Source organism: Artemia franciscana, chromosome 5 (assembly GCF_032884065.1).
Source record: "Artemia franciscana chromosome 5, ASM3288406v1, whole genome shotgun sequence".
NCBI lineage: Eukaryota > Metazoa > Arthropoda > Branchiopoda > Anostraca > Artemiidae > Artemia > Artemia franciscana.
Window position 1 is genome coordinate 30,247,796 of NC_088867.1, and position 25,097 is coordinate 30,272,892.

General features: G+C 36.2%; 2 protein-coding genes across 5 annotated transcripts in view; one reads left to right on the forward strand and one right to left on the reverse strand.

Moving 5' to 3' along the window:
* The window catches only part of LOC136027242 (GTPase-activating protein CdGAPr-like), a 225,586-nt gene that overhangs the window by 51,263 nt on the left and 149,226 nt on the right, over window positions 1–25,097 (forward strand). For 3 of the 4 annotated variants that reach the window (XM_065704310.1, XM_065704309.1, XM_065704308.1), the window contains one exon: window positions 9,925–10,155. In XM_065704310.1, the coding sequence (XP_065560382.1) occupies window positions 9,925–10,155 (231 nt within the window). Of the gene's footprint in view, window positions 1–9,924; window positions 10,156–21,821; window positions 22,535–25,097 lie in introns of those variants that run through there. The other variant, XM_065704312.1, reaches the window with a different exon arrangement.
* On the reverse strand, window positions 378–12,851 carry LOC136027244 (uncharacterized). Its single transcript, XM_065704314.1, has 2 exons — window positions 12,750–12,851; window positions 378–970 (listed from the first exon to the last, which is right to left on the reverse strand). The coding sequence occupies exons 1-2, from the start codon at window positions 12,817–12,819 to the stop codon at window positions 516–518; spliced, it is 525 nt and encodes a 174-aa protein (XP_065560386.1). The 5' UTR covers window positions 12,820–12,851; the 3' UTR covers window positions 378–515.

Sequence of the window (25,097 nt, forward strand, 5' to 3'; positions counted from 1 at the left end):
TTTGACACTTTCTTTACTTTGATACTTTGTTACTTTGATGTTGTTATACTAGTTTTTATACTTAGAGGAAACTTTGATGTTAGAAAAAACGGATTTAGAAATAGGGAATTTTAAAAAACTTGAAACTTTATCAATCGAAGACGAACGGAAATTAATAAAAAAAACTTTCCGAAAAAAAGTTTTTCAAAGAAAGTAAAGGTAGTATTAAATTTAAGTTCAGCAAAAATATAGTGGTTCAAACTCAAAACGGCCAGAAATTACTGTTAAAGAATAAATGAAAGCCAAGACGAACAACCCTAGCAAAAAATTTATAAGAGGTACTAACATAACTGAATAAAAAAAATCTCAAAACGAGTAAAACTGAAATTGAGTTTGCAAATCAAGCTTAAAACGAAGAAAAATCTTTTACTATTAAGGAAAAAAATGAATCCACAACGAACGGAAATTTAATATACAGCCATAGCAAATAAACGTACAGCTGGTAGCTTACTTCTTACTTGTACTTGTGGCGGGAATCAGGCGTTTCCACCTCGCCCGGCATCGATGATCTTAGAGACCTTCTTGGACCATGTTGATCGATCTTGTGCCAGCTGCTCTGCAAAGGCGAGCCACTGTGTTGACCATCTGTGACCAAATTTTCTGAAACCCCCTATTGGTTCAAGGTCTGACTTGGCCAGGTTCCACCAGTTCTTCCTCTGTCCTCCTTGGCGTTTCTTCCAGTAGCTAATAGGCTCAACTAGAAGTATTTGGCGAGGCAGGTACTCTGGCGGTTTCCGCAATACATGGCCCAACCATTTCAAACGGCGTTCTTTAATAGTGAGCACAACATCTCTCTGAATATTGCACATTCGACGTATATTCACGTTGGAGATACGGTCACGTAGCTGTACTCTGAGAATTCTTCGTAGACAAGTATGCTCAAACACCTTAAGTGTATTCTCTTGTTGTAGTTTTGCCGACAGCTGGTAGCCTGTTAACATGAATGAATAAACAAGTCTTAAAACGAGTAAAGCTTAAATTCAATATGCAAATCAAGCTTAAAACGATGAAAAATCTTTTACTATTAAGAAAAAAATGAATCCACAACGAACAGAAATTTAATATACAGCCATAGCAAATAAACGTACAGCAGGTAGCCTATTAATATGATTGAATAAATAAGTCTTAAAACGAGCAAAGCTTAAATTTAATATGCAAATCAAGCTTAAAATGAAGAAAAATCCTAATGATTTATAAACCTAATGCGTCATCGGCGCTTTACTGAGCAGTAAATGTGTCTTGAACAGTTTCGGAAAGAATTATTAAAATTAAACAGAATATTTGATATATAATGATATTAATTGCTGAAAGCCACCAGTTAAAGATTTTATTTAACTGCAATTTTCATTTTATTTTCAATGTTGCAATAAGTACAAAAGAAAATCTTTATAATATCAGTAAAGCGCCAATTACGCAGAGGGCTTTAGACTGTTTGTAGTGAAAACTCTATCTTTCTTGAACAGTCCTGGAAATAACTAATAAAATCAAACTGAATATTTGATATTCAATAATATTAATTGCTGAAAGCTCATCAGTTCAAGATTTTATTTCACTGTAGTTTTGTTTTTATTTTCAATACTGTATAAAAGAAAATATTTGTAATATAATTTTTAATCAGTAAAGCGCCAAGTTCATTCATTTTGCTAACATTTCATCTAAGATGCTTAAATCATCAGCATAATCTAAGTCTAGAAGAGTTTAACTTTCCCATTTGATTCCGCGTTCTCCCATTGCCTTTGTTGTGCTGCTTAGGATAAAGTCCATCAAAATGACCCAAATAAATGGTGATAGAATGCAACCTTGCCTAACTCTTTATTTAATACGAACCCAGCTACTAACCTCATTTCTTTGATCGCAGCAATGTTAATTTTGTTAATAGCACTATTCATTTGAATGTATTTATGTGGTATACCATACAAGGATAAGACCTTCGCTAAAGTTCTTCTATCAGCTGAATCAAACGGTTGCTCATAATCTATAAAACTAATATAACATATATAATATAACTGTATAACATAAATCTCGTAAAACTTTATCTACAGCATCTCTAAATATAAAAAGTATCATCATACTTAATAATTTGCTTCGTACAGAAACCAGGCTAATACCTCTATAATCACCACACTCACTCTTATCACTAATTCTAAAATCGTCAGTAACTTATCTCTAACCTTATAACCACCATATTTAAAAAATTGATTTACCATACTATCAGCATCTTGTTCTTTATTATTATTTTTCAATCCTTTTTGTGCTTCCACTAAATTTTTTTTACAACATAAATCTTCCTTCACATCCAAAGTGTCACTAACTTTTTCACTCTTTCCTATATCTTTTCCTATAACTCTGTCACGGTTTAGCAAATTCTTAAAATGTTCTGCCCTTTTATCTTTAACTCTTTCCTTCTCACTGATTGTGGCCCCGTTCCTAGCTTTAACTGGGACAAGTCCAAATTGACTATTCCTTCTCAATTTATTGATATGCTAGTTCTCAATTTATTGATATGTCAGTACAATATTTTACTATTATGCCGTCTCGCTGCATCTTCCTGATCTTCGGCAATTGTATTCCATGGCATCAACTTCGCACATCCTTAATTCACATTTTAATGCTTTCTCCACTTTCTTTATATTGCTCTAATTTACATACGATGTATCACTTGAATAACTCTTGTACAGGCCCCTCCTTCTCTCTATTCAACATAAAGCATTTTTACTCATTTTCCTAGCTGCGTTTCTAACTTTGTTCCCTAACACACCATAAGCGACTTCATCATCTATTTTACTGAATTGTTCCATCCATCTTCTACATTGTCAGTTTTTAGACTATCCTGTTTAGTATTCAACTGTTCCTGGAAATTTTCCCTCAAATCCTCATCTTGGAGTCTACTAATGTAATTGCTTCCTGGAAAGTAGTTATCCTTCCTAAATTTCAGCTTTAAATTAACCCTTGACAATACTAGATGGTGATCTTCACTTTTAACATCACTTCTATATACCCGAGTATCTTGTACCGATCTTGCCGGTCTTAGATTTACAATAACATAATCAATAATGTTAGCTGTCTTACCATCATATGAACGCCGTGTTAAATTGTGGGCTATTTAATGACCAAATACTATATTGGTTTTAACTTGATTGTTATTACCTACAAAATCGCAGCAGGCTCAAACCATTACTGTTTTCCTTTCCTACACCAAATATTTTCTGGAACAGTTTTTTTTAACATTTAAAAAAGCTTATTATTCTAACTAAATGTCCCTTGTGTTTCAGGAGTCGTTATTGAAGAATTTGGACAAAAAGTTGAATTTTAGCTTATAGAGTGAGGTATTGAAGAGGGAGTAGCATCCCTCGTATACGTAATAATTTCTGTTCGTTTTAAGTTTAGATATCGCTCCTTACTTTCAGCTGAAATAAACTTTTTTTTATTTAATTTCAGATCGTTTTAAATAATGCCAGGAAATCTCCCAATCTATGAAAAACTCCTCCTCCCCAAGGAAAATCCCTCCGTGGCAAGTCATTCCCATGAAAATTTCCCCTCCCTTCCCCGCTAGGAAAATTTTTCTCAGACAATTCTATTCTAACTGAAACTTCCCCCCAAAAAATTTCTTGCTGACGGTTCCGGAAGAAAAATGTTTCTTTGCGCACTTTGATTTAAAAAAAGACTCATTTGAAAATATTGTTTTTAAGATCTTGCCGGAAATCCCTTCCTCCGTGGAAACGTTTTCCCGCAAATACTCCATCCCCTAATAAAAAGCTACTTCCGCCGAAAATTCTCACTGGAGAATTTTTCCCGAGGAGAGCTCCCCCATGCTGAAATTTTCTGTGAACAATCCCCTCCCCCCTAAGGAAATGTACTCTAGGCAACTCCAACCCGGTAAAAAGTTCCCTCTGGGCATTTCCCCTTGACATCTCCACGTATAAAATTGAGCCGGCAATGAGAAAGTAAGACTAATAAAAAAAAAATCGTATAGGAGTCCTGACAAATTTCCTCACTGTAAAGATTCCCTGGAAAGGTCACCCCCTGGAAGTTCATGGAAAATTCTACCCATAGAAAATCCTTCCAGCCAAAAATTCACCCTCCCTCCCACCCGAAAACTGTGTGCCTTCTTCCAATAGCAAATACTATACGCAAATAACGGAAAATTTTATAACTTAAAGACCTTTCCCCAGGAGTTGTGAGGGGCCATATTATCACCAAAGGTATATTGGGTCATTCAACTATGCTGAACAAAATGGCTATCACAACATTTTGATCAGACGACTTCGAGGAAAAAGGAAGGGTGGGAGGGGGTCTATTTGCCCTCCAATCTTGTTGGTCACTTGTAAAGGGCGCTAAAACTTTTTATATCCGTTCGAATCAGTCCTTTCTCGATATTCTAGGGCTATTGGTTCGATGCAATCACTCCAAAGAAAGAATTTGAAAAAGAAAAACAAAAGCAAACAAACAAATAAACAGGCATCCGTGATCTTTCTTCGGGCAAAAATTACAAAATTCCACATTTGTGTACAAGGGAGCTTGAAACTTCTACATTAGGTTTCTCAGATGTTTGAAAATCAGGCAAATTTTCTCAGGCACTTATCTTTTGATGAGTAATGGTACATTTAATGAATCTCATATATTTGGAATCAGTATAACAAACCAAATATTTTGATATATACCACGTGATTCGTTACCACAAACTGTTTGAAAATGAACGACTAGCATTCCATTATTAATACCTTCCTAACCTAAAAAAGACTGAAGCTTCACTATTCATTATTAGCCCTACTCCCTGCCTATGCATCCTATCCTTCCGGTCCGAGTAAATAAAGTCTATATCATCTATTTGCATCTTTCCCATCCCTGGGATATAGTTTCTGAAATGCCTAAGAAGTCCAGTTCGAAATGTATGAATTCGTTATCCAAAATGTCGACACGATACTTGTTCTTTAACGTCGTAAGATTCCAAGTTTCAATTTTCGTTTCCTTTAAGTCATTGAAAATATTATTGCGTCAGGAAAAGCAATGGTCTCAGTACCAGTGCAGGACGGGGACTGAGACATCTTCTCAAGCCTACACGAAGCGCTTAAGCCGGATTAGAACCGGACAGTATGAAGCCCCAGGGCCCTCCATTTGAATGGAGGTTTTGTGCAATCTTAGGTCCATCTAGATCACAGCATGGTTTTCCATGCTTGGCGATGCTTTTCTATCAACAAGAGTTGAAATCCTACACAGAAAATTCCAAGCCTATTACCTCCGACTCATTATATATTCATGCCCTCAATAATTGTGCTACTACAGAGAGGCAACCAATAGTACATAACTTTGCTAGGAAGAGGTTTACTCCATATAGTCAGAAGGATAATCTCTAAGAGTGAGCATTGCAACCAAATAAATACAAAATACCTTTGCCACCGAGTTATAAGTTGTCTTTTCTTTCAAGTAGTCACTTTAATAAGGTTATTTTAGAATACGCTTAAGATGATTCCCCAAACTTAAGCTCATGCAAGCTCACAAGCAAACTTCAATTAATTCTGAAGGCTGTTTTCACTAGCTGCTTTGTACATCAAAATTTTCTTCACTTATTTTTTTATACTACTATTGCGACTACTAACCAGTCATTGCAACACAAAAATGCCTTGAGCCAGTTGTGCACACTTCTGCACCCGATCACCAAAAGGGGAGTACCTTTCAGTTATAAACCAAATTTATTTTAACATCATCTGTTTCTGTTTTGATTGCAACCATGGTTCATTCTAACAACATTTGACAGTTAGAACTCAATATTATAAATAGCAGAACAATTGTTGTTTTCTTTTCTAATTCCTATAAAGTCCCGATTTCTTACACCTTTAAAAACAATTCCGATATCGTTGTTTTGATTCTAATAATTGCTCGAGGATGGTTTTAACCATGATTTTGTTCCATTAACCTCTTTATTAAAAATTCTGAACATATATCGTTTGAAACTAGTTTATTTTTCAAATCTCGAATTCTATCAATATTGTGATGGGATAACATTTTGACAACTCTAGAGCCGGCTATCTCTACAGTTTATGCATCAAAAGTCAAAAGCTGAGATAATATTTGCATTAATTGACTTTTGCAAGCCCTTGACTGCTAATCAAAAGGATGTAGTTGCAGTAGTAATTAACCTTACATAGATTGCCTGGAGCTAGGCATATTTACAAGACGTCAGTTGAATTCAACGAAAAAAAGCTCAAGATGAGGACGTTGATCCGGAAGTATTTGTTTGGGGGAGTGGTGATTTAAGAAAGACATAAAAAACTTGCGACTGAAGAAAAAACTAAGGGAGAAATCTTAAAAACCTCGAAAATCGAAATCCGAATTTGTGATCCTGTTTCCATTCATTGTCGTTTGTATATAATTCGCTGTTAAACAACTTTTATTCTTTAGAAAATGAGTGATAACTTTATATGAATTAAATAAAATAACCACGTTTTTTTCAACTGAAAGTAAGGAGCAATGTTAAAACTTAAAACGAACAGAAATTACTCCGTATATGAAAGGGGTTGCCCCCTCTTCAATATCCCTATCTTCACGCTCAAGTTTTTAGTACGTTTAGAAAAGATTCTGATTCTAATGAAACGACCCTTGTGATTCACGACTTGTTCGCAAAGAATTTGGACAAAAGGTCAAACTTCCGCGTAAAGAGCGGGATATTGAGAAGGGGGCAACCCCTTTCGTATACTGAATTATTTCTGTTTGTTTTAGCGTTGCTCCTTACTTTCAATTGAAAAGACATTTTTTTGTTTAATTTCTGATCGTTTTCCAAAAAATGCTGAAAAATCCACTTCCCCCTCCATGGAAAAATTCCCTCATCACAGAAAATTCCTCCATGTTGTTGCTAACGAATCCGTCTGAAAAATTCTCCTTAATATACTTTCAATTGAAAAAGGCTTGTGTTTATTCTATTTCTCGTCATTTTTCCAACCTCCCCAACCTTATGCGGAAAATTTATCTCTGAGATCCAGCCCCCCCCCCCCCAACGGAAAGTTTCTTCCGTGCAAAATGTTCCAATGGAGAATCTCTCCTGGTAATAATTCCCCCATGGAGAATTTCTACCGCGGAAACCTAAATTCGCCAAAGAGAATGAATACTCCCTCCCTCCTCCCCCCCCAAAAAAAATGGTTTTATATTTTCCAATAACAAATACTATATGTAAACAATGTGCAAATTTCATAACTTGCAACGATTTTCTCCGGGGGCTGTGGGGGTCATATCATCCCCAAAAGCATTGTTTTTGGACTGTTCAACTATGCTGAACGAAATGGGTATCTCAGAATTGTAATCGGACGGCTTTGGAGAAAGAAAGGCATGGGAGAGGTACTAGTTGCCATCCAATCTTTATGTTTGCTTAAAAAGGGCCCTAGAACTTTGAATTTTCCTTAAAATGATCATTCTCTCGATCTACTAGCACTATTGGTTCGATACAATCATCCCTCGGAAGAACAAAAAAAAAAAAAAACAACAACAACAAAATTCCACATTTTTGCAGGAGGGAGTTTCAAACCTGTACAGTAGGGCTCTCTGGTACGCTGAACCTGATAGTAAAATTTTCAATAAGATTCCTTGAGTTTTAGGAATTGTTTCACCCCTTTTTTCAAAAATCAGGTAAATTTTCACAGGTTCGTAGCTTTTTAAGGGTGGTATTAAATTTCATGAATTATATATGTTTGCAATCAGCAAAAAAAAAACAAATTTTTTATGTATTATATTTTGTTATCAAATTCTGATTTTTGAGTTTTGGTTAATATTAAACTGAATCGCTTCTTACTTACAGCTCGTTATCGTTACCACGAACGGTTTGACAAAACTGCCTTGATCATGAATACTAAATAATCTTTTTCGAACAAAATTTCATTAACTATTATAAAATGTTCCTAAATATGTGTTTTCGTCCGCAAACACAGAAGCCACCACAAAAAGAAATCCTGGAAATTGTTCCAATTTTAATGATTTGCATGAGGCTCGTCAATTCACGATAATTTAGGGGGGAGGGGGGATAAATTGTATTTTTAAATTCTAAAGGATGGCGTTTTGTTTGATTCTTAAAATTACCCAAAAGGATTTGGGGCAATTGGGTGGGAGGGGTAAAAGAATTTAGGGGCATTTTTCCCCCTCCCTCCGTTAAGACCATTGATTGGCACAAAATAGTTAAATCTGGTTAGAAATTTCTTTTCTATTTGTTTTTATCAAAATAATCGATCAGTTTAGGTGAATCGTAGTGGGTCTGTATTAGGGACGTACCTTAAGGGGGATCGACGCCCCCCTTAGGGTACACTATCTTGTTGTTCTCTCTCTCCCCCCTAAGTTTGTCTTTATTATTAGAGATTTTCTTGAAGAAGATGGGCTCTTCACACGGTATTTTGAACCCTATACGATATGTGTTTTATTTTCTATTAATGTAATAAGACAATATAGTTAATTTCAAAAAAATCTATTTTTTGTAGCAGTGTTTCTTCTTAAACTGTTTCAATGCCAAAGATGTATTATACTTTAAATATTTACTTTTAACCTTATTTTTCCATCACTACTTCATCTACCTATCAACATCTACGCTTCTTTTGAATCATTAGTAGAAACAATTAGTGTAACCTTAAAGTATGACATGGTAAGAATGTTGAGTCCGAACTCGTTTATGAGAGTGAACGGAAAATATGGTATTATTATGAGTATCAAAACAATAATCGGTAGAAACGAAGAAAAACCTTAATCCCTAAATTGTTTGTCAAGAATCAGCGTTGATAATTTGTATCCTCTGATGTAGTGCCATCTATGACTTTATTCGAAAATATAATAAAGATACTACTGCTTATTGCTTCTAAATCATATTGATATTACAATTGAAAAAAGAATAAGCTCAATGAAACAATTTGCCGATTATTGTAAAATCAAAACAAGGTTAAAGTACGTACTTAGGAAATTTATTGGGAAAGGGAATTTGAAGGATACTAATAAAAAAGCCGCAATGTTTCAAAGTCCTACCTTGGCTTCTAAATACTAGCTACCCAGGTACTAAGTCTAAACTCTAGACTAACTTAAACTTATAGCTGTCAGTTTGCAGAAAAATATATAAATGGATATTCTAGCTTTAGTGGACAGACGAGATCCCCTCCAGCTGTAATGGTGATTACTGTAGCCCTTTTGAAGCTTCATGTTCGAGATTGTTTGATCTGGAGACTTCAGTTGGACAGTCCTTTGGTTATAGTCAAATAAGTTGGACTATGTTTTTATTGAAAACTTCTTTCTACTTGAAAATGTTGGGAATAATCTGGTATAACTTCAACAGTAGATATGGAAGATCTTGACGACCGAATTTTAATCATCAATTTCACTAAATCCCAGAGATCACGGTCAGGAGACATGCTAGGTAGAAAAAATATGTTTTAAAGAACTTAACAAAATTGACTTGTTATTCTTTACTATTCAAATTATTCATTTTGATTAAATCTCCTTCATATGAGGCAGTGAATTTATTTTATGAGCTATGCAGAGGTCAAAAGGTAGAGAAACACAAGTCTGGTACGTCCAACATCTTAGAGCTCCAAAAGGTCAGATGTATGAATTAACGTCTTTCTGTATCCATGGAATCTTCCTGTGTTCAGATTTTGCTATGTGATAAACACAAATTTCTGGATTTTTTTTTTTTTTGGGGGGGGGGGTATAGCCCTGGAAACTCTGTCAATCTTTGTATCTATCCTTCTCCCTCAAGTAGCTGGGAAGCCTTCAAAACATTGGATTTTTAGACCACTGGCCTGGTTGTCATGTTCTGTATTGTATTTTGCGAATGTTTGCATTGAATTGGAGGGATATTTGTTTTCTTGTGTTGAGACACAGTTAAAAAGAAAAAGTATATAGCGTTTTCAATTCTCTTTTTAGGCGGAAATCTACATTGAAAAGTCAAACTCGGCAGTTGTTCCTTTTATCCCAAATGGTGCAGTTTCAGAAAAGTTTTGGATTATCCAAGTAGCATCCAGAAGTAAAACATGGCTAGTTCGGCGAACGTTTGGGAATTTTTGCTCGCTAGATCTGCAGCTTCATCGCTGTATTTATGATAGAAATTTTTCCCAGCTTAAGGAGCTGGACAGTAACTTTGAACATTCCTCTGAGGTAAGTGCAGCTTATTTTAGTAGTTGAACTAGTTTAGTGACTGATAAGATAGATTCTATTTAAAAATGAATGACACAAACTACATTTGAACAGGCATATACGGAGGGGAGGAGGGCTGTGAAAAATAGTTCTGTTGTTTCTCTATCATTTTTTTTTTTTTTTTATATGCTTTTCGTCATTTTGCACGACTGAAAATATTCTTCGTAAGTGCCTGCATGGATCTCTATTTGTATTATAATATTTAATTGACACTAAAGAGCGACTGAAAAATCTCAAAAAAATCTCTGAAATCTGCAAAATCCCCACGTTCGTGATACAAATGACATGTTTTAAGTTTTTTTTATACTATATGCTCCACTATGGGTATTTTGTAAACTTTGAATGTATTGGATGGGGAGCATACGTAGCTCTGTCGCCCTAAGGCTACCGGGTGCTTAGCGAGTTTTAGCAGTACTAGTAGTAATGGGTTGTTATTCCCTATTACAACTCGCAGGAGGGTGTTTGAGGCTGAGATATCGGCAGCCCACTCAAAGTTTTAAACGTCTTCACTTCTATGTAGCAACGTGTTTTTCTAATTTGTAGTTTTTCTATAATTACAATATAAAAAAAAACTGTCGTTTCATAATCACCAATAATCAGCAATCAACATTCTCCTCTTCCTATTCTTCTTTTAAGGCCGTCTAATATTATACACTAATCTTTTGCGTTTCAAATTAGGCACATGTGATAAATTTAGCTGAAGCATTCAAATGTGCTAAAGTCAGGTATGTACACATCCTGACTCGTGTCTTTTTTTATAATTAAATATAAAAAAAACAAGTTTTTTTAACTGAAAGTAAGCAGCGGCATTAAGACTCAAAACGAACAGAAATTACTCGTATATGAAAGGGGCTTTTCCCTCCTCAACGCCCCGCTCTTTACGCTAAAGTTTGACTCATTCTCTCAACTCTACTTTTTGAAACAGTAAAAAACCTTAGCGTAAAGAGCGGGGCGCTGAGGAGGGAAAAGCTCCTTTCATATACGGAGTATCTGTTCGTTTTGAGTTTTAATGTCGCTCCTTGCTTTCAGTTAAAAAAACTTGTTTTTTTTATTTAAGTTCTGAACGTTTTTTAATTAATGCATGATTTGATTTTGGCTTGGAATGAGCCCTATTTTCTGAAATAACGCAAATTTCCTCAAGCTCGTGTCTTTTGATGCGTAAGACTAAACTTCATGAAACTTATATATTTAAAATCAGTATTAAAATATGACTTTTGATGTAACTATTGGTATCAAAATTCCGTTTTTTAGAGTTTCGGTTACTATCGATCCGAGTCGCTCCTCACTACAGTTCGTTACCACGAACTGTTTGATATAGGAATTAGAAATCTTGAAAAATCATCCTTAAATACAGGTATAAGGAAATTTAAATGCACCTTTGGCTTTGTATTTCACCGTTATATAGATAGACCAGGAGTGGCAGCTCATTGGAATGAATGAACGAAATATTTTATTACCCATCAATACAAAGTGAAGACGATGGAGCACAAAAAGAGAAAAAAGAATAAAAGATAGCTACTCTACTCAAGAAATCTTAACACTGACTACAAACAATTCATTCCAACTGGGGAGCTGAAGATGAAAATCAGCAAATTTGAAAAACATTTTTCGAATATTTCTTATCCGTGGCTGTCAGAAGATCCCAAAATAGTGCTAGGATTAGTACATTAGATAGAGCCACAGCATTATAAAGCCTTCCCAATAAAACTTTTTAAAGTTTATTTGTGACGGAGCAAGTGACGCGTTAGCCCCGCGTAATTTCTTGTCTGTGCGGACATTAATCAGCTTACAGCTACACAATGATCAATTGAAAGGCCTAGGTAAATAAGGTCCCTTATATGTTTTATAGCTGTGCCACCAAGATTTATGACATCAGGTGCAAGATCCAGGGGACAATTAAAAAGCAAAACTTGTAACTTTGTAGCGTTCAAAGATAAATCAATACGCTTATAATTACCATCTACAACAGGACAACTATTTCCAAGACTGGCAACCGACAAAATCAAATTCAACGGGTCATCCGCATAACACATAATGGAAACATTAGTACCCTTTACAATACACGAAGTCGGGAATCCGGATTGAGCAACAAGCGCCGTTTTATTGTAAACGGTCGGAAAAATAATTGCTCCTTGCTGAATTCCTAGTGTAACAATGATTTCACGATGACTCACTGAACTATGATAACTCATCTATCTTTATTGGACTTTAAGGTCTTTATACATATAAAATAACGGCACAATTATATCAGGAGGAACCCCTCTGTTAAGTATCTCCAACACTGGATGAGAATGACTTAACGACCCGAAGATATTAATTACACCAAAAGCACCAATTGCCAAAAACTCATAGGCTTTTCCCGAATCTTTCAAAATCTTATACAGTGATTTAAGTGTCTGAAAACAACCTGATCCTCGGCGAAACCCGAATTGGAAGGGGGGAGGGTATTTTACAGACATCAACTGTAGTATCTACAATCTTTAACTCAAATACTTCGTCAATACCCTTGAAACTGTGACTGGACGGTAATTAAGTGCAACTTGTGCTAGACTTACCCTTCTGCAAAACAGGTACAATCACGCCTATACAAAAGTTATCTGGCCCTATACCAAAACTAAATATCATCTGATACAACAAAGAAAGATAGACATATAGAAATTCACTACGTACTCTAAATGCCGAGCGCTTATCCGATCTATTCCGGACGGAAACTTTTTATTTAGCTGCCAAATAAAATATTTGATAGACGATGGTGACATCACGATAGAACCACATTTAAGTGTCACCCGAAGCGCAGACTCAATTTTGCGATATAACTGTGTACCGATTCAGGATTGGTACACAGTTATTATAAAATAGCTATTATAAAACACAGTTTGATAAAAATAGCCCTGTTATATTCACCTGTACGCTGCTTTGTTAATTCTGCTTGATCCCTCCTTACTAATCTCCTCTTGCTGCCCTTTTTCTAGAAATCATCGTAAACATTTGGTCCCACATATATGGTACCTAAAAATAATCGTTTTATGTGTGGAGGGTGTTCGCAATATGTTTACTGAACTTGTGATAAAATCAATATGGATATCAGGGCCGTATTCTAGTATTTTTTTTTCGGGGGATGTTTTACACAAGAATTTTTTTCGGGGGGGGGGTACACAAACAAAACCCTCAAAAACACATATAAATATGTTTATATCCATTTTTGTTACCTTTTTACGACCAGAAAAATATTTTTTTTTTGGGGGGGGGGCAAAACCTAATCCCCTCCCCCTTCCTGCTGGATATGGCCTTGATGGATTTTTATTTGAGCTCTCTCCGGTTTCCGGTTTAACACATCCAGTCATGAAAGGAGAGTTCGGAGATTAGGGTCTCGTGGAACTCGGTGATTAAGATTTTTACGTTGGCGATGACGATACAACCATTACCGACATTATGTACGGAAGCGTCGTAGAAGTGGCCGATTAAGGAATTGTTGCATATATTTGTACATAAAATCCATAATATTTACAATACTAAGTATATAGTAGGAAAAACAGAACAGTAAGAAGGTAGCTAAAGTAATTTCCAAAAATAAAAAAAGCAACATTTAATAGGGGCTTGACATTTTTCCCCGGGGCACAACCACGACTCTCAAGTACGACCCCAATAAAACTGTCAGTATGGTGTCTGCAACCAAAATTAAGATTTAGCCAAAAGTTACCAAGTTTAATGCTGCGTCCTTGCTTTGTCCCCAGCTATTGATGCCTTAGATGTAAAAGATAGAATAGACAAGGCCCAGGGTGTTTTTTCACTGTTGGAAAAAGCTTGGAAGAATAGGAAGATCAGCCTTCGAAGCAAGATTAGAATATAGGAAGCTGCGGCAATGACAGTGATCAAGTATGGCTCTGAAACACAGATGCTTTGAAAGTCAGAGGAAGATTTGATAAATGTTTTCAAGAGGAATTGTCTGTGCATAGTTTTAGGTGCCCTTATTGCTGACTGTATGTTAAACAGCGTGCAGTATGAACAATGTGGTTCCATCCAGCTTTCTAGGGCTAAAATGAAAGAAAGGATGAGGTGGTTAAGACACTTTTTACGAATGATGGATGACAGATTGCCAAAGACTGTGCTTTTTGAACCATCCATCTGGGTCCAAACAGAAAGCAAGTACTCCCCGAATGGAGTGGAAAGAGGCCACACGGAAGGATCTAAAGTGCATGAAAGGGGGTAATGAGTGAAGCGTTAAACAGATTTGGAGTAGGAACGTGCGCAACTGTGTTGGCCTCAGGTGGTTTGATGCTGCAATGAGTTGTTGCTAGCAGTGGTATGGGTACAAGGTATTACACTTAAAATGATGGAACAAAATGAGGATTTTGGCTATTGTTCCAAAATGAGAATTAGAGTATAGATGTTTTTTCCCATTTCCTATTCAAATGCATCTTCAACACCAATTATTTTCCAATGTAGCGGTATTCCTTAGTTGCTTGATTAGTATTTTTGTTGAGTTAGGTTTGTATTGGAGTAAATTCGAGGAATCGAATGGTACAGTCAGAATTGTCCTATCTCTTATTGATAAGAATATAAACACACGTGCAGAGTACATTTCTCCCTCTTGACCCTGGTCATTCGGACTTCGGTACTGTCTTATGGAGCTTTAACGTGGGGACCTGGCATTTGACTCAATTTTTGTCAAGGAACAAGGAGATGTGCGCCATAAAATGAAATAATTTTAACTTTGTTCACAAAACTTGAATTTAATCTATACCACTGAAAAGAAAATACAAAGTTGGTTCAGTATATGTTCCCTTCATCTCCATTAGCCTCATCCTTCAGAGCGACAACAGCCGACAAGCTTTCCTCTTCTGAAAATTTACAAAAATGGCGTATGTTACAAAAATGAAACGTTTGTAAGTTTTATTGAATCGACACTAATACATTTTATGTTCTATAGGAGCATATATATATATATATATATATATATATATATATATATATATATATATATATATATATTATATGTCTCAAACTGTCTGCGGTTATAAGACAAGCATCAATGAGAATCCATACATAGAAGCCTCCCGCTCGCCGAGTGTATATATATATATATATATATATATATATATATATATATATATATATATATATATATATATATATATATATATATATATATATATATATATATATATATATATATATATATATAGTACCGGGAGACCGGCGGCTTCGCCAGAGGGCCCCGGCACTCGGCAAGCGGCGGGCTTCTATGTATGGATTCTGATTGTTGCTTGTCTTCTAACCGCAAACAGTTTGAGAAAATTTGCTGTCTTTTCATGTTTTCAAATATGTTTGATTATTACAGCAAATCTGATTTCTAACAACGATATCTACTAAGCTTCAAACATTTGGTTTTCAGAGTCCATATACAATATATTTATTTTTATACCCGATTGAATTACGGCACCTAAGGCTTGCAAGGAAATATTTTGCACTATTAGTTTTATTTATTTACCACTTTTTTTGAATTGCAGTTTCTATAATTTGCTTCGTCTACATCCTGGGACAAAAAAAAATCCTTTGGAAAGTTGAAATTTGTTGTCTGCAAAATTATGAAAACGTGGGATAGCCTACTGACTTTCGTTCTTCGCATGCGAGGCGGAAGGTGGAATGAGGTGGAAACTGAGCGTATTTAGGAAACAAAAAATTCAATTTTTTTCAAAATTTAATTTTTATCGAATTCAAAACAGCGCCAGGCACTGGCGCTGTTTTCTTTTTGGAGAATTCGACTCAAATCCAAACAAAGGGTTTGCATGGGCTATAATGTGAAGCTTTATCTGAAATTCCGGAAACTAGTTTAAAATATCTGACAATAATTGATACAAAATATCATTTTTTTTTTATGCTGAAATTATTGAAAAGGTACAAAGATAAAAAAGACAACATATTTTACAAAGAAGTAAGGATAATTAAAAGTTTTAGTGATCTACCACTCACTCAGAATCCCACCCCGCCCCTACAGCCTCTAATGTATAACAGGATGTAATAAGGATGCGAATAAGTTTTTTTTAAATGGTGAATTCTTTCATATTAAACCTCTGGGAGAGGTTAGGGGATGGAGAGAATGAGGGTTTTCCTCGAACATTGGGTAATTTCGGTCCATTTTAAGGTTTAGTCAACTTTAGAAAATTCTTTGTAATGCTATTAAGTCGGCAAATTCAGCAATTCTTGAAAGGATTTGAAAAAATCTTAAGAATCATTTGCTAGCATGTTTGGACTTAACGCGTCATTCTGGTTGGCTTAGGCCATTTATCTATTCAAAGTTGATTTTGGTTTCGGGCTCCATCCTCTTTCTGTTTGACTCGATTCAACGTGAGAAACAAATGTGAGGTTTCATTTTTTCATTATCTTAAGTTACAAGTTGTATCTTCGGTGACCGACTAAAGCATTAGCTTCAGTTATATCTGACAGTCTTCGAGTATCGGCTGAATCTTTACAAAGTTATCGTCTTTTCAATCATTTTAAGATTTTATGCCAAGAAACTTCTTTATACTTGGAAATGAAAATATGATTAGCTTCCGGTTCTGCTTGCCACACGCCTCGTTCTATTTTTCTAATCGCAGCCTTTCTGTCACACTGGGTTGATAACTTAATGGTCTCTCTGTGTCTGAGTTCCCTGTTGGCGAATTTCATCCCCCCTTCAATTAGTTTGCAGAGACAGTAATAATCGGTTATGTTATCGTTTTCTTCTTGATGTTTTCCAGAAATGGCGAATTTAAGTAGATGGGACAAATGTAGTGGTTTAAGTTGATCTTTGGCTTAGTTGATAGATGTTTTATGAGGGGATGAGAAAATGTTTACTTCGCCACTTCCTGTTTGATTAGCTTGCTTGGATTCTCCGCAAGGAAACCTTTTGTTTTTCAAATTTCTCATGTTGAAATGTATAATGTAAAGTTCATCTACGGTTTGGGATTTGGGCTGTTCCATTTCTTTCTTAATTGTCGTAAAATTGTCGTAGAAGAATTTAAAGATCATACTAGGATTTGCTGATATTTGATTCTGCCCTTTTTGCACTAGAGCTTACTTGGACACCCAAAGTCAAATGTAATCCCCAAAAAAAAACAGGCTTTGAGTTAAACAAACCACTAAAGGTGACCGCTCCAACTGCCTCGATTAGTGACGTACGTAGATTCGTGAGGTGGCTCCTTTTGTATCAATTCTCATTCAGAATGTTCTATTTCTTACATCATTTGCCTTACCACTTCAAAATCTTAAATTGCTATTGCCCAAAACTGGCTTATTGCTGAGATTGTATTTTGACTTTGTCAGGTGGAAGTTTATTGCAGATGACTATGTCAGTCAAGAAAGAACTACGGCACCGAGGGGTCACTCTCTCAGAAACTATGTGCACCAGGTAGCCCGTGCCAAGCGTGGCAGATATGTACTGAGCGTGGCGGATCTATACCGAGCGTGGCGGATCTATACCAAGCGTGGTGGTTCTGTACCGAGCGTGGCGGATCTGTACCGAGCTTGGCGGATCTGTTCCTTGTTATGTGTTTTGGGGAGCGTGTCAAGTGTGGTGGAAATGTGAAGCACAAGTGGCGTTCCAAGATGTACACCAGCTGGCGGCAAGTCAGCGATCCCTCGTGTGGCACGTGTACTTAACTTATTTCTTTAGAAAGGTGGAAAACAGGATAAATATCCCTACTATCTATTAATATGAGACGACGGTCAAATGCCAAATCGGTCGTGGGATGAAGGATAGGCACGCACGCAGGGCTTTTTTTTGGAGTCGGCGGAATTCGGAAAGAATAGCGCAAAAAATAGGCGAATTACATTTAAACTTTTGGAAAGGAAACTACAGGAGAATCAGTATTTCTTTTAGTGAAATTAGGAAGGGAGGCTATAAAGACTGGTCCACCTCTGTGTGTTCTTGATAAGACCTGGAAAACTATATTTAAGTCCTCTTAAGGATACTCTTCAGTTGTATACTTGTATATGTAAGTGTGTTTCTTCCTCCAATTGTTACTTGTTCAAGCCTTGCAAATTTATGAGTGGTTAATAGTGTTTCTTCTTATAAAATTTTCTTCTTGTTCATAAAAATTACTGCTCAGTTTCTTATTTTTTGTAAAATATTGGTTTCGGTGTTTTTTATTTATTTATTTATTTATTTATCTATTTATCCGGGTCCTTATTGACTCGAGGCCTGAAGAAAATGTTTAAGGAAACATTCTCTTGAATACTCTTAGGAATCCCTTTCAATAAATCACGAGATAAAATTTAAATTGGATGACGTTTCATTTGAAGCGTCCAGGGCCTCCTTATATATTTAAACTAAGAGAACGGAATCTTCAGGAGACATGAAAAGCGGATGATATCCTAATATTCAAGGGGGGAAATTTTCACTATGCTCTTTATTGCGGGCTGCTCGCCAGCTGCCTGTATTCATTAATGATAATTGATTTAGCGTTTGTGAAAACTTTGTTTTGTGTGACGAAAAATATTACTTAAAAATTTTAGCAAACAGTGGTGGCTTCACCGACTAGGGCGCCTTGTTTCATTCGTTTGCAGTTTTTGGTTGTTTATCCTTTTAAGTGGTCTTCCGCTTTTGGGCTGTGGTTGTGTTCTTACCGTACTTGAGCTTGAATACAAAAATTACAGTTAATTGAGCGAACGGAAATACATCAAAGATCAGCAGTTAGCTTAAAAATCAAAGGTAATATAAGTAAGAAGTGAAAAAAACTAAAACAATTGAATTCCTCTGTTATTTTGTGGAAAATTAACGTATATGATGTACTTACAAAACCTCTCTCTCTCTCTCTCTCTCTCTCTCTCTCTCTCTCTCTCTCTCTCTCTCTCTCTCTCTCTCTCTCTCTCTCTCTCTCTCTCTCTCTCTCTCTCTCTCTCTCTCTCTCTCTCTCTCTCTCTCTCTCTCTCTCTCTCTTTTGCTTGCTACAAGTTTGACTTGATTATTTATTGTAATTTCTGGTCGTTTTGGGTCTCATCTATTCATTGTACCAATTTCTGGTCGTTTTAAGTTTGAATTACTCTATGACTTTATTTTTGTTCGTCTTCGGTTTAATATAGCTCTGTTTTTTTCTTTGGAAAACCTCTTTTCGGAAAAGGTTGTTTTTTGTGCCACTTTGTATCTACCAAGTGACATATAGCATTCGCAAATTATGTTGGTCTGTCGGTCTGTCTGTCCCGGTTTTGCTACTTTATGCACTTCCAGGTAAGCTAACGGTGAAATCGATGGTGAAATTTGGCAGGCGTATCAGGAACCAGACCAGATTAAACTAAAAATTGTCGTTTCCCCTATTCGACCATCTGAGGGGGGGGAGTAGGGGGAGGGTTAAATCGGAAATTAGAAAAAAAAAGGTATTTTTAACTTACGAACGGGTGATCGGATCTTAATGAAATTTGATGTTTGGAAGGATATCGTGTTTCAGAGCTCTCATTTTAAATTCCGACCGGATCTGATGACATTGGGGGAGTTGGGGGGGACGTAAGATCTTGGAAAACGCTTAGAGTAGAGGGATCGGGATAAAACCTGGTGGGAAAAATAAGCACAAGTCCTAGATACGTGATTTATATAACCGGAACGGTTCCGCTCTCTTTGGGGGAATTGGGGCGGGAGGAGTGTTAATTCTGAAAAATTGGAAAAAATGAGTTATTTTTAACTTACGAAGGAGTGATTGGATCTTAATGAAATTTGATTTTTGGAAGTATATCGTGTCTCAGAGCTATTATTGTAAATTTGGACCAGATCCGGTGACATTGGGGGGGAGTTGGGGGAGGAGAACCTGAAATCTTGGAAAACGCTTAGAGTGGAGGGATCGGGATGAAACTTGGTGGGAAAAATAAGCACAAGTCCTAGATACGTGATTGACATAACCGAAACGGATCCACTCTCTTTGGGGAGTTAGGGGGGGGGGTAAAAAGGTTAATTCAAAAAAATTAGAAAAAATGAGGTATTTTTAACTTACGAAGGTGTGATCGGATCTTAATGAAATTTCATATCTAGAAGAACCTCGTAACTCAGATCTCTTATTTTAAATCCCGACCGGATCCAGTGTCATTGGGGGGGGGACAGGAAATCTTGGAAAACGCTTAAAGCGGGGAGATCAGGATGAAACTTGGTTAGAAGACTAAGCACAAGTCCAAGATACGTGACTGACATAACCGGAGCGGATCTGCTCTCTTTGGTGGAGTTGGGAGGGGGAAGTAATCGGAAAGAATAGAAATAATGAGGTATTTGTAACTTACGAATGGGTGTTCAGATCTTAATGAAATTTGATATTTTGAAGGATCTCGTGCTTTAGAACTCTTATTTTAAATCCTGACCAGATCCGGTGACATTGGGGGGAGTTCAAGGGGGAAACCAGAATTCTTGGAAAACGTGAAAATCGAGGTATCTTGCGAATGGGTGATCGGATCTTAATGAAACTTGAAACATAGAAGAATCTTATGTCTCATATGCTCCATTTTTAATTTGAATCGGATCCGGGGACATAGAGGGTCGGAGGAAGAACCAGAAATCTTGGACACCGGAAATCTTGGAAAACGTTTAGAGTGGAGAGATCGGGATGAGACTTGATGGGAAGAATAAGTACAAGTTATAGATACGAGATTGACATAATTCGAACGCATCCGTTCTCTTTTGGGGAGCTTGGGGTTGTTAATTCGAAAAAATTAGAAAAATTGAGATATTTTAAACTTAAGAACGGGTGACCGAATCTTAATGAAATTTGATATTTAGAAGGAACGCATGTCCCAGAGCTCTTATTTCAAATCCTGACCAGATCTGTTGACATTGGGGGGAGTTGGAGGGGAAACCAGAAATCTTGGAAAACGCTTATAAATGTCGTAGATACGTGATTGACATAACCGGACTGGATCCTATCTCTTTGGGGGAGTTAGGGGGTGGGGTTCAGTGCTTTGGCGAATTTGGTGCTTCTGGAGTTAATAGGACGATGAAAATTGGTAGGCGTGTCAGGGAGCTGCACAAATTAACTTGATAAAGTGGTTTTCCCCGATTCGACCATCTGAGGGGCTGAAGGGAGAGGAAAAATTAGAAAAATTGAGGTATTTTTAACTTACGAGTGGGTGATCGGTTTTTAATGAATTTTGATATTTTGAAGGACCTCTTGACTCAGAGCTCTTATTGTGAATCCCGACCGGCATTAAGCCTCTGATTTTCCTTTTAAAGTAATGTATTGATTCTTAGAATTTTGCTAGAGCTCATACCATATGAGCTTCTGGCTCTTCCGAACTCGTCACAAGTGCCATATGAGCTCTTAACTCTTGTTTTATAATTATTTACTGTATGTTTCGCGTCTGTAGTAACCGTAATGTTCTTATAGACCGGATATATGCTCAGGGACGAATGTGCCTACGCGCTGCAGCAAGGCCACTGAAATTCGGAAAATATATAAATAGCTTGCCATAGCTAAAACCCTAAGTCTGTCGTAATTTTTGATCGATGGGAATTAGCCATCTTTAGCTGTTATTGTTTTAATGTTTAACATCGCGAATCGCTACCCTTTGTTATACACAATCTCTTTTTTTTAAGAAAGAGGGCCCGTGGACTCTGAATCTCCATCTGAATGACTAGCTCTTGGTGCTCAATCCATTTCTTCATTTATTTACTACCTTCGATGAAAAAAGGCGTTTTAGACATCTTTTTGGCGAGAACTTGAAATTTCTGTATTTTGCTCGATATGGCACGAAATATCTGCTTACAATTTCTCAAACCTGTTGAATTTGCTGTTATAACTTTCACCAAGATTCACAACCTCTTTCCTAAGATATTTCTCCTAAAATTATAGAGATTTTTCTATGCTAAGGCCACTGATGAGTCTTTCTTAAACCAAAAAGTACTTGCTTATTTTCTATAATGGGAAAGAAAGAAATCGATTGCATAAAATGGACAGGAATATAGTAAAGTTAAGAATTACTAAGGGATTGACAGTCCCTTAGAGTAAGCGCACCGGCGCGAGACTCGAGTCGTCAAGGACGGTCTCAATTTGATTGGTTTCTCAATAATAGTGTAACGCGCTAAAGGAATTTCGGCATTTCAAGAAGAATTGCTGATGCTCATGGTGAAAGTGTGAAAGAATAAAAACACTTTGATGATGAATCCTTATGCCAAAGAAAATTCTGATTGAGCTACTCGGTTTAGTTCATCCTGTAAATACAAGGAGAACGGCTTTGGATCTAGTATTTTTGATACACAATTTTCTCTTATGTGTAAAGTTAGGAGTGTAATTCATTTAATGGATTATGTCAGTGTTTGCTTTTTTCAGTTATGAAGACGGATAATTTACTTTCAGATTATAGTTTTTACGTGGATGACAATAGTAACGTAAGTTCTTTTATGGACCATTTTATAGTGCGTGTCGGTTTTAATTCCTCATGTTGCTAAAGTGATCAAGCACGCACACGGTAGCATTTCAAAGGGGAGGGGAGGGTGAACTTGTTAAAACCGAAAATCATTTATTTAATGTAGAACTTACTTGAACATCTGGGAAAAGTTTGTCAGTCATGAGATTTAGGGAGGGGCCGTATGCTTAACAAGTATTAACCTCACTATTTCTCTGTTCTTTCGGATTTTGAATTGTTTGCGGTTTAAGGAATATGGTAAGTAGCGACTTAATGAAAACACATAGGCTTACTTCACCATGATATTTAAAAAATAAGATCCCAAAGGGCAAGTTATTTCTTAAACAGCTGTTTTTTTCTTTTTCTTTAAATTTGTATTTATTTTAACAATTAAGAATACTACTTGAAAAGAGTGGTTAATAATGATATTTAAGAATTGAATATTTAAAAATTTCATGTTTCGTTTGTCACACGATAAAATTAGCAACTTTGGTCAATTGTGGTGAGGAATCCTGGATCTGAAAAATAAGCTCCAGTGGTTTATTCATTTGTAAAAGTGGTCTGTAAATTTGTATTATTTCACTTCTATCTCTGGTTTAATTTACTCACACAGACCTTCCAAACAGACTAAAAAGTTCCATTTGTGTATAATTTACTGCTAAAGTCAGGGTCTTTCAGAATTCAGGCTGTAATTGCAGAGTCGGAAGCGCAACTTAGTACACTTAATGTCACAGTTGACTTAAATATAAAGTGACTCTGATTCCAGTGACTTTTATATTTAAAACTTTGTGTTCATTTGTTATCTGACAATTTATTCTGTCGAAATACTTTAAGTTTGTGGTTGAATATTATTAAAATGAATTGAAATTATGCATTATTTTTGCCTCTATTGGTGATAGGTTCCTAACCCCTACCCTGGTGCAACCTTGACTATAGACGAATATTGGTCGTCCATTTTCTTATAAGAGTATTTTTGTATTACATTTTTTTAATTACCTGTTTATTATAATGATGCATTCTTAGCTCATTTATTAAAAAGAGTTCTATTTTTGTTGTTAAAGAATAAAAATTAAATTGGACGTCAAGAACCAATAGATTTGGTTCCAACTGATGTTTCCTTGGTGCTGAAGATTTAATTATGTGTCTTCATGGCTTGAAATTTTAAAGCAGATGAGCATGAAAAAAAGAATGTTTTGCTCTAGCAGTCAAAAGAACTATATATTTTTTTCAAAAATTTATTGCTCTTTATTATGCATAAGTTCTTTTTGCTCCCAGGAAGTCAGAATTAGAAATCCACGTGACCTTCCTTTCTGTCCAATATTCATCGGGGCCTTGAGCAGTTAATCTCTGTTCCTCTGACATCGCAGCTGTGGTATTTTGGTAACATGGATGCATATAGTGTCTTTTAAGTTAGCTCTAGCTCTTTAACCTTTAACCTTAACCACAATTTACCGTCCATTGCACCCCTCAATTTTTTTTAAATGGTTCAATTTTATGGCCTAAGCCGTTCTTGAGATATTCCATATACTTCTAATTACCAACCTGGCAGTACATTGTGCCTTTTTATTTTTCAAACTCCTTGACTGTGCGTAAATTTTAAGTCTAATAGGCAAAAACGTTATTTAAGTGTCAACTGGAAACAAAAACTCATTAGCCCTTTCATCCCCTACAAAAACTAAATTTGAGCTTCTATTGCTGGACTCCTCCTTTTTCCTTTGTAAAGCGGTGCCCAGAATTCCTTACTCTATCCCCCAATCTGTTCCCAAGATATTGCTAACTTGCTATTTCGATGACTTAAATAGACGTGGTATCTTATGATTTGTTGTCCCCCGTCCTAGTAGAAATTATAAAATCAACTTGACCCTCGAATACTCCCTCGGAGTTTCAGCTCGATCTCATAAGCCATTTTGACAACCTAAGTGCGCATAATGCCTCCTGATTTAGTTAAACATATGCCTTAAAAGTTCCTGAAAGTTTCAACTTAATACCGCTAAATATAGTAGAAACTCGATTTTGGTGACCTTTGTGATGCATGTAGATCTAGTTCATTTCCTTTTTCAATATTCCATAAGAATTTCCTCTTAATACTATTCCTCAGATATCCTGTTCCAGCTGTTACCGAGATATTATAGATCCGCCATTTTGACAACCTGGATACAAATTATGTCTTATGATTTCGTTCAACACCCCCCTCCCTTTCAATATTTCCCGAATGTTTTAGGTTAATAGCTTTTGCTGTTTTTGAGATATTGCAAATACGCTATTTTGACAACCTGGATGCACTAGTGTATATTGGTTTAGTTAAATATTCCCCTCAACATTATCTGAAAGCTTTAGCTGAATACCCTTTACCTTTTCCGATACCAAGCATTAAACATGCCTCCCTAAGCCTCTATTCAAGTAATGGGCAACTTGCGGAATTTACAGCCCTTGCCCAGAGGCTATTGGAGTCATATTATCCTTGGAGGTATATAAGGTAATTCGTGTCTAATTCACTTATCTTGAAATTCCTTTATGTGACCTTTCTTTTTACTAAGAATTCTTCA